Raw genomic sequence first — 13,509 nt, 5'->3', positions numbered from 1 at the left:
ATTTCACAGGCCACACGTTAGTGCCACATGTTGAGTATATGTGACATTGCTGTTGATTTTGAATATGTCTGAATGTTGCTGTAGAGTTGGTGGTGGGCCTTGCATCATGTCTGGATCCAGAAGAGTATTTTCCCTGGAGGTTTGCAACATCTTTTTCTACCGTTCACTCTGCACACAGATGCACACACGCACACACAAAAAAACACACGCACATGCAAACATATACAAAAGCTCATGTGCACATGGAAAGAGCTAAGACTCACTATTTAGCAACAATTACTCATAACCTTCTGCTTCAGTGTGGAACAGTAGCGGCTGCTAATTTTCTCAGTTGTGTTTGCACATTTTCTGGCTGAAATTACTGGCTTTAACCAAGCGAGTGTGTGAATGAGACTGAAAAAGGGCTTTCATCTTCTGCAGTCATAATATAGCCTGGACTCGGAAAGCATACAACTCCTGGAAGCAATCAGATCAGCACAAATGAAACAAAACTATGAAGCATGCTTTTACATTTATAAATATCATCAATCTTGTCTCTTAAATCCTCAAATACTCTCTTCTCGAGTCCTGCCTTTTGAGTCGGTGATAACATTAATGTTCTTAATGAAAAAAGTGAGAAGAAGCCTTCTCTGTGAAATGTCGACACTTGTGCAGTTACTCAGTGATTCACTCCTAGACGGTAATTAGTTAATAAAAGCAATCGTTTGCAGCCACTTAAAGTCGAGGCACAGAACGAAGCAGATAATGATGCGATTCAGTCTGCATGTATGTTCACTTGGCTGAAAACAAGTGCAACCGCATGTAACGCAGTACATACAATGTGCAACGGCCAAATGTGAATTTCGAGAGGGCAGTGGTGGAAGAGGAGAAGACAGAACATGCTTTTATGTAGGTCAGTGTTTTCAGATCAACCTAAGACTCATGCTTGTTTACGTGTGAGACAAGCACTGAGTGTGAGCTTGCGTGGGGAGGGGGAGGGGGCTTGTGATATCTCGATATATGTTTGCATGTGCATGTGTGTGTGTGCAGAGAGGCAAGGGCAGCAAGGGGGGTCTTGGAGGGCAGCCAAATGGAGATTGCGTGGCCAACTCAGAGGCTAGCCATTGTCTGGCCATCCCTCAGCATCCATGATGCATCTCAAAACTGTTTTGCATAGGCTTTTACAGGCAAGATGAGAGGACTGATAAGAGCCAAAAGACAGAATCAGGATCTCAAGAGCAAAGTTCAAACTAGGGCAAGGATGCCTGGTGTCAAGTGGTGCAGAGATGTTTTCTCCTGACAATCAGGTTTTATCACTAATGCACAGGCACAGTGTAACACCTACAGCTGCACAAATACCAATTTTTTTTCAAATCACAGTTTCTGAGGGAAAACGAAGCACACCAGTTAGAGGTACGGCAATGGGAAGGCACAGTTCAAACAGTGTTTGAGCTGAATTAAGCCTGCCTGCCTAATCCCTGTAAGCCTGCAGCAGCACTCTGCACTGGAATCAGCTTGTTTATCACAGTGTTTTTACCAACCAAACCTTTCTCATTGGATTGTCCTCCCTCAACTCATTGATACAAAAAGCTATTATTAATTTTTCATCTCCATAAAACCTGTCAGTTCAGTGAACATTTTCATTCTCTTTTTTTTTAAGCAAAGCTTGTTTTGCTCAGTGCCTTGCTCAGTGACATGATGCATTCTCTCTCTTTTCTGTCTTGCCCCTTATGCCTCCATTTGCCCTAGTTGACATTGGGTGCAACAGTTGGAACACAGAGGTGCACTTTGCTTTAAATGATAGTGGCACACCATTTCTGTTTCTAAGCAACCATGTCACAGGAGAAGGCCAGCATGGATATTCTAGAGACACACTGTCAAGAAAGATTGCAAGGGCAAGAATCTGGTGACAACATGCATGGGTACTTGCGTATGCATATACACACACGCACACACACAGACACACAGAATCATTCTAGGACCAAGTTAAAGCTAATGTTTACTTGATGCAACACTTGGCATGTCTTTACACTTGATTTATTTTTATAGGCACTTGAGAAGGGTGCACAGTATGACATGTGTAGCATTAGACAAGCAGGCATTTTTTGTCAGTGCTTTGTGGGTTTGTAGGTCAGTGCTGTGAATAAAAAAAAGTTCTGATGCATACTTACAATAGGGTTGTGTCCTTACTGGTTTGTGGACCAATGCGAGGTCTGTCTTCCCCTGACAAGTCCACTGTACACTAATGAACTCTGAGCTATGCTGGAGCACCAGTGCACTATTCCACTTAAAGCCACATAGACTTCCATCCATTGTATGGTCCAACTGATTGGCCAGCTAGAAAGACTGCCTGTGACCCAGGATAAGGCTGGTGCCAGAAGGGAGCCGGGCCATTGGGTACCCGGCCCAGTGCTCCCTTCCCTGGGCAAAAAAGGGAGACGCGTCCGCTCCAATCCAGATGTTTCCACAGTTCAAGCCAGATGTCAGCTTCACTTCTTCAAACATCTGCACATGCTAAAGATGGAAGGAAGATGCAGCATAGCAGCTGACCGCACCCGCATACATCACGCAAATGCACACTAACACACTCACACGCTCTGACATGAAGCTCCCACTTGCAGTTACAGACCAGGCACTCAAAGTCTTTCTAATTTCCAGAATGTCTTTCCTTCTCCTTTAACATGTCAAAGTGCTGCCCGGGTAAAAGGAATCCTTATCCACAGTGCCCTCAAGGTTCAGACCGAGGTAGAGCAAAGTGATGTGCATTTCCAGGTAAGGCATTCCCTGCCTGCTCCCTCCGTCCCGCTTAGACAGATAGGTCTGCACGCTCACACTGTGCTTAAGCAGATGACACTGGGCTTCCCAACTATAGATCACAACAAGAAGAACACGCCCACTGCCTACTGTAGCCACCTTCCACTAGAGCGTCATCCTCTGTCCCTCTTCTTTTTTTCTCTTGTGTGCTTTTCAACTCATCTTCAAAAGCACTCATACCCCAGCCTCTTTTTGCAGTTAGTCATTTTTATGCTTTCGTCTTGTGTGCCTCGCCTGCCTTCCCTTAGCAACTGGGCTGTAACTGAATCGTGTTTTTCTGCTTTCAGCACCACGGAGAGCTCTCTCTGTCAGGGGGCGAAGGCGGGGGGTGGAGGGTTGAGTGGGTGGGCACATTCAAAGGGGGCCAAGTGGAAAGAAGGGAGGAGGGATGGGGGGGCTGAGTGGGAGGAGTCACCAGGTTGCCAGGGTGTGACCTCATTAGACACAACCTCCTCTCCCCCTGGCAACCGATGCGATTCCCCTCCCTGCTACCCCCTTCCTCCCTCCCTCTCTCTCACAGCTCGTAAACAACACCAGGACATACACACACACACACATAAAAAAAACACTTGCGGTGAATTCTACTGTGTTGCTTTCAAGTTCATTCATTACATGTACAGTAGTCAAAACAAAGAGTAATAAATGCATGCAGGCAAGAAACAAAAAAAAAGAGAGAAAACAACAATACTTTTTCCTTTCTAATGCACACACACATTGACCTGCTGATGCAAATTTAAAATATGTTTTGCATAGAAGAACAAAACAAGCAATGCAGTGCAGAGACTTGTTCCCAGTGGCCACAAAAGATGAACGGGATGAAAACAAGGACAGAGTTGAGCCTGAGTTGCATGTTTGTTGGTGGGTGGAGGTGGGGGGGTGCTGCTACTGTGACTGTTGTGCACCCCCGCTTGACTGTCTGGGGGATAAGTATTGGTTTCAGTAGCGCTGTCAGTTGTTTCAGTGGTGAGAAAGCCTGGTCTATGGTGCATGAATCAGGGGTTAAGGGAGGGTGAGCTGTTCGAGTTGGTGGGTAGGTTGATGGTGGGGGGGGCTGGGTTTGCTTGGATGGATTAACACCATCGACACAAAAGGATTAGCGAGCAGAGATCTGTTATTTTCGTCAAAACTTCCCTCCATTTCTCTTAACCCCACCACCACCACAAGCGTGGCCAGGTTGTGTTTTATATTTTGTTGGGGGTATAAAAAAAGGGGGGTTGGAGGCAACAAAATGATTTTTTCACAAACATGTGATGGTCAGGTTAGGGAGGAAGGGAAGGCTTAAAAAAAGGCCAGCAATGGAACTAGTGAGTCCACCACGCTGTGCTGTGCTGACCTGCATTTGATTATCAAATTAGGCATTTGTTTTTAAGTTAATAAAGGAAAAGAAAATCAGGGCAAAAAGCACTCACTTAAAACACACTTTTAGATAAATCATGCTGCATGTCCCAAATAGACAACTTCTATGCCCTCGCTTAGATAAAAATCAGCTGTCGAAAGGTAGACACCCCTTTTTCCTGACTGTTGAGAGGGATGTGGTCGACCGATCATGCACAAAGCAAGTCGCTCTATCCAGCATACGCACACATAAACATGCACATATACAAAAAGGTCACTCTGACCTTAGTGCATGGTTTTTGTGTACTTCTCAAAAGAAGTATTTAGATCCTATCGGAGCTCAATGAACACAGACTGTATGGAAATCTCAGGGGTGAATGGGTTAAACAAATTTTTCCACCACGTGCGCAGGAGTACTTTGTTTTGTGAACAGTGGAGGACACTCCCTATGGGACAGAATGGAGGGTGAAATAGGATACAATTCCTCTAACTTTTCAGTTCACGCACGCTTACAGACACACAATGACTTGCATAAAAATGCATTAAGAATGCCTAAATAGATGCTTAAAAGCAAGTTTTACTGAATTGAAATGAAGTAATGTGGTTAGATTGTGATAATGAATATATTATTTTTGCACTGTGGAAATAAAGAACACAATTTAAAGCTTTTGGTGTGGTTATGCTGATGTCTAGATTCCATAATCATTTCTCTTAATTTAATTTAATTTTCTCTTAACACCTTATTTTTTTCAATCATTGCAAGACTAAATATAAGGTTACATTTGCATGAGCTTAAAGTTGCTTAGGTTCAGTGGCAGTTGTTGTATGCTAAATTTTGAGGGGGAAAAAAGCTAATTAAACGAAAACAGAATTTTAAATGTGACAATAACAAAGTCAATAAATATTTCCAGTGGACACAATGCATTTTACCCCTATTTAGTGAACAATAGATGTCCTTTGTTTGTTGTTGTTGCCAATTAAGCGCTTAGACTACATCCTCCTCATTTAGTATCAAGCCAATAAAATGCACTCAGTCATTCAGATTCAAGTCACTTGTAAAGTATATAACCTTGCCAGTTCATGTGTGTAGTGAGACATTAATGACTGTACAAACAGAGACCAATGTGCCCTGCAGCAGATGCCTGGTACTCAGTTCAATCATGCTTGTAATGATGTTGCATTGATTCAGTGCTGTAACAGGCTAATGAAGAGTCTATAAAAACCATTATGCCAATCAATTAAATGTCACTGAGGAGACAGAATCATTTCAATCCTTTCCAGTGATTTATTAGGTGCTGTTTCTTGCTATCTGAAACTAGAAAATGATTTGTACTTCTCAACAGTGCGTGAGGCAGCATTCATATGCTTAAAAGGGCCTGTGATGCTTTGTGGCATTCTCTGTATTCTGTCTGCTCTGGAAGTGCCATGAAGGTGATGCTGAAGAAGGCACTGGCAAGACAGATAGTGAGACAGTGGCACTAAAGATGTCAGACTCTCATTAAAGATGCAGCATGGCTTACTTCCATTCCTCACATCTCTAAGAGAGAAATAGAGCATAAGCTTCATGCTCTGACCAGCAATCTGCAGACATCTGACCACTCCCAAATGGAGGAGAAACAGAAAATAACAGAGTAAATGTCAGTGTTTCATATAGTCTTAAAGACTTGCATGTCTTATACTATGATTTAATAGTGTGAACTTGATTCTTACTTAATTATTATAATAAACTTGTATTTGAGGAAAAAGGAAAAGAGGCAACTTCCATAAGTAAAAGTGTTTTTTCATATAAATGTCTTAACATAATTGTTTATTATAGGAGTAGAAATTATATTCTATTTTGGCCTTGATCCATATGTGCATACAATAATATACACCTCTTCCCATCTCCGAACACAATATATTTAGAAATGTTAAAATGCTTTTTTAGTTTGAAAGTTGTTGTTGTTTTTTTTTTTAAAGTCTTCATCAACCTTCTTAACACTAACACAACAATTATCTGCACTTCCTGTCTCTGGAGATGTCAAGCTGAGGCATGTCTCTAACGACCACCCTCCGCACTTCCCGCTGTTCCACCAAGACAGAGAGGTGAAAATAAGAGACTGAAGACTGTAATCTCTCAAACAGGCGGTTGAGGGCTCCAATCTTGGGGGTTTAGCCCCCTGTAAGCCCCTTAAATCCCCAGTTTAGAGGGCCAGGACTGATGGGCTAAAGCCCCCACAGACGGTGTACTAGCTGCTGGTCTCAGACACAGCATGAGGACAAATGACAAACATAATTGCTGCAGCTTCCTCATCGTTTCACAAAGTCATAAGACAGAACTGAGTTCAACGGGATCAGATACATCACAGTTTTTAACACGACATGATTTGGTTGAGGTTTGGTTTCTAGTTACGGTGCACTGTACATACTAGAACATATTGTTCTTCTGTAATCACCAGCTGATGTTGTTTATCATGTCTGTCTCATCCTAAAATGACTGTGAGAATACCAGAGGTGACAGATGACTCACTGCTTACAGCTGTGTTAGAATACAGGAGATTATTTCAGTTCAGATGTTTGTTTGTTTTTTCAAAACACACGATCGAAAATTAAAAAAAGAACAAAACATGGTATTCTCGTGCCTCCAGTTGAGATTTTTGTTATACTGTGATACATGTTTGTAGAGAAAACCTGCGGGTAAATGGGGACTGAATGTCATCTGAAAGAGGACATGTTAGGTGACTGGCGCCATCTGCTGTAAAAATAGCAGAAACTCATTATTTCTTACCTTTTCCCAACAACCTTTGCACTCTGCATATCTTTGTCTATCTGTGTGTAAACATCAGTGGCCAAATGTGTGTGCGTGCGTGTGTGAGTGCATAGGTGGGGAAATATTCATCTCTCACCTTTCTTCTTGTTCAGCGTTCATAACGCTAGCTTAGCAACACCTGTGTAGTGTAGTGTATGGTCCAAGCCCTAGTTTGCTTATAATCATAGCAGTCATAGCTGTCAATTTCTGTAAATAATGGCAGATTTTCCCGCCCCCCAAATCTTCTACCGCACTTGTTTTATTGTAAGACTGCGCTACTTGCTAGCATCCTTGCAAAAACACAGCTAGTCGTGTTTATTAGCTAGCTTGAACAGGTGTTTGAGCAGTTTAGTAGCATTAATTCTGAGACTCAGCTGATTTTTGGGGGGATTTTTTTCTTGTCTGTGTTAAACTTTCACAAGCTTAGTAAATTATACATAAGGGGCGCAGGAGTATATAACTACCTGGTGAGAAACTTCATAATTCATCTTCTTGTGAACATACTTTTGCACAATTAAGAAAATATGAATATGCCATTACCTCCACTAAAGAATTTCAGAAAGCAGAATTTTAATGTTATATCCAGTAGTTGTCTCAAATTACTCCAGGTTACTTTGAGCAATACTCATACACCTGAGAACAAAGACAGACCCAAAACTGCTAAACTTGTTTATAAAATGTGATGTTTTTCATACCAGCAACTGCCTTTCACTTCAAGCAATTTTTTAGTGACATATTATTTACTTGTAGACATGGATCTGATGTTAACATTATTACTGCTATTATTACTTGTAATAGTAGTATTGTTAGTATGTTTATTGAGCATGTACATAATCCATATTGAGACCTGAAGCAAATAACTTTGAGCTGGAGAGTATGGCCAAGACAAACAGCTACAGCTTCCAGTTAAAAAAAATGTATTTATGTAGGAAGGTAGGGCATTCTAGTAATGTGCATTTGTGTTACTAGACTCTAGAACGCTACTGGGGCAGAACATGACCTCTGAATCAATAATCCTCCAGTATTTCCCTAACAGTATACCTAATTGCCAAGCAGTCTTTTGCTCTACTTTACATAGCAATGAGCCAGTGCCGTTAGTATCTATAAACTAGACAGGAAGGGTATGGTACCAGGACCATATGCTATATAGTCTGAATCTTCTCATTACTAGGGTTCATATAACTCCCCTACACAGTTGTTTAGTTCAGAACAAGTGAATTGGACTGAAGTGCAATCTTATTGTTGAACTTAGAATCGTACCTTTATTCAGGCCAACATTCAGATAACAATAAAATGATAAAAAAATACAATTACTGATCAGTCTATTAGGTACCCCTTGCTGGAACCAGGTTGGACCCCTTTTTGCTTGTAGAGCTGGCTTAATTATTCATGGCGTAGATTCAGCAAGGTGCTGGAAATGAAAAAGTGTAACTAATAAAGCGGCAGGGGTAAAAAAAAAAAAAAAAAGCCCCAAAACATCAATAAACTGAGGAAAAAAACAAGGGAATTCTCTGTTTATATACAACATTATCTATGCTGACATAGTGTGGTCAGATCTTACAAAAAAAGTAAAGTATAAAGTCACAAATATAATTTTAGGTATTGACCTAAAACATACCATCATTTAAAGAGCTGACATTCTGTTGATGTGCACTTGTTAAAGCATTTTTTAATATACCATTGGGAATTTGTTTTTTGTGAGTGAGCTGTTATTGATGCTCAGAAACCATAGTGACCAAATTCTTTACAGGTGCTCCCATTGAACTGTTTCTGAGGTGTCATAGTCATCACCCCCTGCGCTGCAAGCCATTTGGTTTTCTTACATCAAGCTTTGAAGATGGTTTCATTGGGTGACATTTACACTGTGACTATATACAGTCATCGGAAAAAGTAGGTACATCCCCTATTTGGACAAGAAAACAATGGATTCAACTCCCTAAGAAGATTTGCTTTTCAATCATTTGTGCCACAAAAATATTAGCAGATGTAATTATTACAGAAAGGTTTTCAGATTAAAATGAACTCCTTTCAGCTTTACCCTTCTTCACAATTGCTCACTACAGCAGTTGTATGATTTTTTTGCACATTTTTACACAACCCTAATCTGACGTGTCTCCTCCCAGGTTTAAATCAGGGAGCTTTTGTCTTTTAGGCAGATGTGTAAACCCACTCTGTCCCCACACAGTCTCATGTTAAAATATATGCAATAAAAAAGTAGCTCTAACAAGCCAACACTTCATATTGCATTGTTTTCACTCCATCTAATTTTAATTTGCTATTTATTAATAATCGACATCTTTTGTAACAGTTTTTTTGGAACACTTGATGCCACCACCACAGCTACTAAACATTTCGCCAGAAGATGGCGCCAATGTAGATTAAACAAGTAAAGCTTATCCTAGCGCTACTTAATGCAGGTAGAATCTACTGGGAGCCAGTTGTGATACTTTCAAATTGAACAGAATGTCTGGTCATCTTTAAGCCCACATTCAATATTCATTTAATTTTCTGCGTGTCTTAAAGAGATCATATTATGCTGGTGAGAGGTCCATTTAGCCTAAATATTACCCTAAGTCTAGTGTGCTAGAGCACTGATAGCAAGTGGCATCTTAAATATTTTACTATTAAGGATTTAGAATGTCATAAGGGATAGAGACGCTTCGATCTGCTGTAGCAGTGTTGAAGTGAGTTTCAGTAAGGGCACTTAGCTGAAGTAAAATGCAAGGGAGGGGAAAGTGCGCAAGGCTTTGGAAATAGGCATGCAGGCAGTAGACCAATGCAAAGTGTTAAGCGCGGGACAGACAGGGTTTAGCCCACACCACTCTTCCTCTGTCCAGGAGAAGACCCCGAATCTCTACTGTGAGGCGGTCACACTCACCAATAATGTGAAAACCAGACCGAGAAGTTTGTCAGATGTTTAAACTAATCGTCGCTTCATTAGACACACGTACCGTCTTTTTTTCTTCTTCTTCCCAACCTTGTCACACAGTTTACAGTCAGGTTACAGTACGCTATCCACGAGGATACCTGGTGTGAGATGCGGCAATGTCCCGAGGAATATGCCCACGCGTAAACTCTGTCGGATGCTTTTGGATTTTGTCGCTGCTCACGTTTGCGGTGAAAGTGATCGACGTGGACACGTACAGCTGTCATGAAGTGAGGACCGCTTTCCAGCAGGTCGGGCCGCTGAACCGGGTACCGGAGACACCTGTCACAGGTGAGCGAGTGGGTTTGGCACCCATGGCGAGGAGCACTTTGGCTAAAGCGCACTATGTGCGTCTGATAGCTTTCCAGAAGCATTTTAGTCTTAAAACGAGTGAAGTCATAACACTAAAGCAAACGCCATACTTAAAAGGTGTAGATGATGTCATGTTAAATCAGCCCAGGATTTGACTTTAATTTAAAAAATAAATAAATAAAAGTCCTTTAATGAATGGGCTCCTGATATCGATTACATTGCTCTTATACTATGCGAATGTGGATCACTGTGAATGGCCTTATAAGAGTTAAAAGTTCACTGAGGTGAAAGAAGATATTGCATCTGTCTTGTTTTTACCATATTGGTCATATTAGATGGAGAATTTTGAAATAGTTTCGACCAGAGCATGTGTATATAATAATACGATGGACTGCGTGTCCACTTTCCTAGGATGATTTCTGTTCTAAACAGCGTAACATACCGACAAATCTGACATGATCTTAAAGTGAGTGGTCTGTCTGAACATGTTTATCTGTTCTTTGAAGTCAAATATGTCTGTCATCTTGCATTCTTGCGTTTGTGTTTTCTTTATAAATCATATCTCTCAGCTATTATGTACACATTTAAGCTATTCATATATGTGTGAGTCCTGTCTGATATTAATTGGTCTAATATTATAAAATGTGCAAGTTCACCTGCCATCCAGCTGAGACAGGGTTTGTGAGCTACAACAGATCGAGTGTGACGCAAACAGTGTTGGTCAAGTTACTTGAAAAAAGTAATCAGTAACTAATTACTGATTACTTCCCTCAAAAAGTAATCCCGTTACTTTACTGATTACTTATTTTCAAAAGTAATTAATTAGTTACTTTTTAAAAACACGATTTACAACCTGAATAGGTGATGAAGTGATAGATCTTTCAGCCCAATTCTACTTTTTCTACATAATCCATGTAACAAGTAACGCGTTACTGCCCATCTCTGGACGCAAATAGTATCATATGATGTGGACAGTGAAAATAGTGATTGATTTGAAATCTCCAGGTTTCTTTGCAATTATTAAAGATCGACACACACAAACTTAGAGCGTTTTATATGAATAATTTCTCTACATAGCTACAGCAGAGCTTGGAAACTGTTTTAAAAGCCTTAAAGGTTTTGGGGTCTGTGCTTTCCTCCTGCACACTGAAAAAAATAATAGAAAAACAAAAAGAGTTATTTTATGAGGATAAACATCAGTTCAATCTTTTCTTGGAGACATTTATAAACCAGTTTAGACATTAGTCCTGCTGTGGTAATTTTGCTTTTTTGGTAGTAATACTGTGATACTTTGTCACTATTAAATAAGGATGGTGTCAGTTTTAAGATGGAGCAAATTAGTGGCCAGTGACTATATGCAGTCACTGGCCACTATATTAGTTACACTTTGCCTTCAAAAATGCCTTAATTATTCATAACACAGATTCAGCAAGTTGCTGAAACATTCCGCAGGGATTTTTTAAATTGTTTTAATGCTGATATGGTAACATCACACAGTTGCGACCCATCCATGATGAGAATCTCCTGTTGTGCCACATCTCAAAGGCGCTCTAAGGGCTGAGATCTGGTAACTGTGGAGGCCATTTGAGTGCAGTGAACTCACTGGCATGCTCCAGAAACCAGGTTGAGGTGATCTCAGCTTTGTGACATGTTGCATTTTACTATTGGACCCACATCATTACACCAACACCACCAACACCAGATTTGATTTGACCAATTCTGACAGACTTCTGTTTGTTTAATTTTGGTGGGCGTGGGTGAATTATAGGCTCAGTTTTCTTTACTTAGCTGGCAGGAGTGGCACCTGGTGTGATCTTCTGCTTCTGTGCTGTGCTTTCAGATATGCTCTTCTCTTTATCTTGGTTGTAAACAGTGGTTATTTGAGTTGTCATTACCTTCCTATCATTTTGAAGCAGTAGGGCCATTCTAATCCAGATAGCTGCCACACACTGGATCCTTTCTCTTTTTCAGACCTTTCCCTGTAAACCCCAGAGATGGTTGTGTGGGAAAATCCCAGTAGATCAGCAATTTCTGAAATACTCAGTCCAGCCCATCTGGCACCAACAGCCATGCCACGTTCAAGTCACTTAAATCACCTTTCTTTCTCCTTTCTGATGCTCAGTTTGTCTTGACCATGCTGAAATACACAGAGTTGCAGAAGAATGTGGCTGCTAAATGCATATATTTTAATTCAACAAAGCAGTCTCCTATGTTTAACAGTCATCAGTATGTCCTTTTCACCCTATTCTACTCTTTTTTTGTGTGTGTGTTATGTTATTGGTACTGTTATTATTACTAAAACATTTGATGTATGTCTGCTGCATGAGGCATTTTTATCTTGTCACTGCAAAAATCAGTTATGTTATTTGACCAGAGGTGATCATTATTTGGCATTCAATGTCTGTATATTGCTGCAGGCCAGAATGCTCAGTGCAGTAGTCACATGCAGGTTGGTGGCAGCTTAAGTATCAACCAGTTAGAGTCTGCATGCTGTAACTGGGAGAAGTGCAACTGATAGCTGAGTGGTAAACATACCAAGAGGTGCATCCAAACCACTCGATATGTTTGTTTAGTAGGGTGTCACTATTAGCAACAGAGAATATTCCTTTGCAAGCAGTAGTTAGCGCTTAATGACAACGAAAGGACCTTCCAAGCACGTCAGCAGTCTGAGACAAGACCTCTGTCACAAACTTTTGCACGCTCAGCTTCTCAAAGAAGCTACATAAATATCTCATTCTGCCACCTGAGAATAAAAGATGTTACACAGAACGATGTGATGGTATGAAATGGTCTTTCTTCTTAACTGTAACAGTTTTATTTTTGCAGAATGAGGCAGTTGTAACTCCTTAGTCTGGACTATAAGTTAATAAAACATTGCTTTAGTTTCACTGTTGCATTTTGGGCTTACAGCTTGTTTTTCTTTTCTTTTTTTCTTTGAGTGGGTGTTTTGGGTTAGATGCAGTCTCGTCTTCAAAGTGCTCACCAATGGATGGGGTTGTCAGAGTGTAAGATCTGGTGTATATGTGTGTATGTGTACACAATTATGCTACTCTGCTTCAGTTCTCAGATGAAACGCCAACAAAAGCAACGCTTGAAATTTGAAGTGGCAAGACTTCAGTGCTTTTCACAGTCTGATATTTGTTTTAGGATACAGTGCTGCATTTCATGTGTGGTGAACTGATTTCTCACAAAGTGGCAGGAGTGTGGCAGCCAGAGGTCCGTCCAATTGAATGATCCCGTTTCAGATAGATGTACTTTACAGTAGAGATGTTTTCTGCAGATTTGTTTAGTCTGTATTTCTTGTTTTCAAGGACAGCACAAGTGAATTAAGTTGTGGTGTAAGAAGGACTCATAT

At 40.6% G+C, this 13,509-nt stretch overlaps 2 protein-coding genes across 3 annotated transcripts in view; one reads left to right on the top strand and one right to left on the bottom strand.

The window, feature by feature from the left end:
* The window catches only part of nyap2b (neuronal tyrosine-phosphorylated phosphoinositide-3-kinase adaptor 2b), a 20,901-nt gene extending 17,806 nt beyond the window's left edge, over positions 1 to 3,095 (bottom strand). The window contains exon 1 of the mRNA XM_084911600.1: positions 2,151 to 3,095. The gene's annotated coding sequence lies outside the window, so the exon portion shown is untranslated. The remainder of the gene's footprint in view (positions 1 to 2,150) is intronic.
* A 6,431-nt stretch (positions 3,096 to 9,526) lies between these two features.
* The window catches only part of gpc5c (glypican 5c), a 114,023-nt gene continuing 110,040 nt past the window's right edge, over positions 9,527 to 13,509 (top strand). For both annotated transcript variants that reach the window (XM_084911646.1, XM_084911645.1), the window contains exon 1: positions 9,527 to 10,133. In XM_084911646.1, coding sequence (XP_084767772.1) covers positions 9,962 to 10,133 — 172 coding nt within the window. In that variant the 5' untranslated portion in view covers positions 9,527 to 9,961. The remainder of the gene's footprint in view (positions 10,134 to 13,509) is intronic.

This window comes from Perissodus microlepis, chromosome 18 (assembly GCF_051167445.1).
Source record: "Perissodus microlepis isolate ML-2025 ecotype Zambia chromosome 18, ASM5116744v1, whole genome shotgun sequence".
Lineage (NCBI taxonomy): Eukaryota > Metazoa > Chordata > Actinopteri > Cichliformes > Cichlidae > Perissodus > Perissodus microlepis.
Note: the sequence above shows the minus strand (reverse complement) of the source record. Positions and strands in the feature narration are given on the sequence as shown.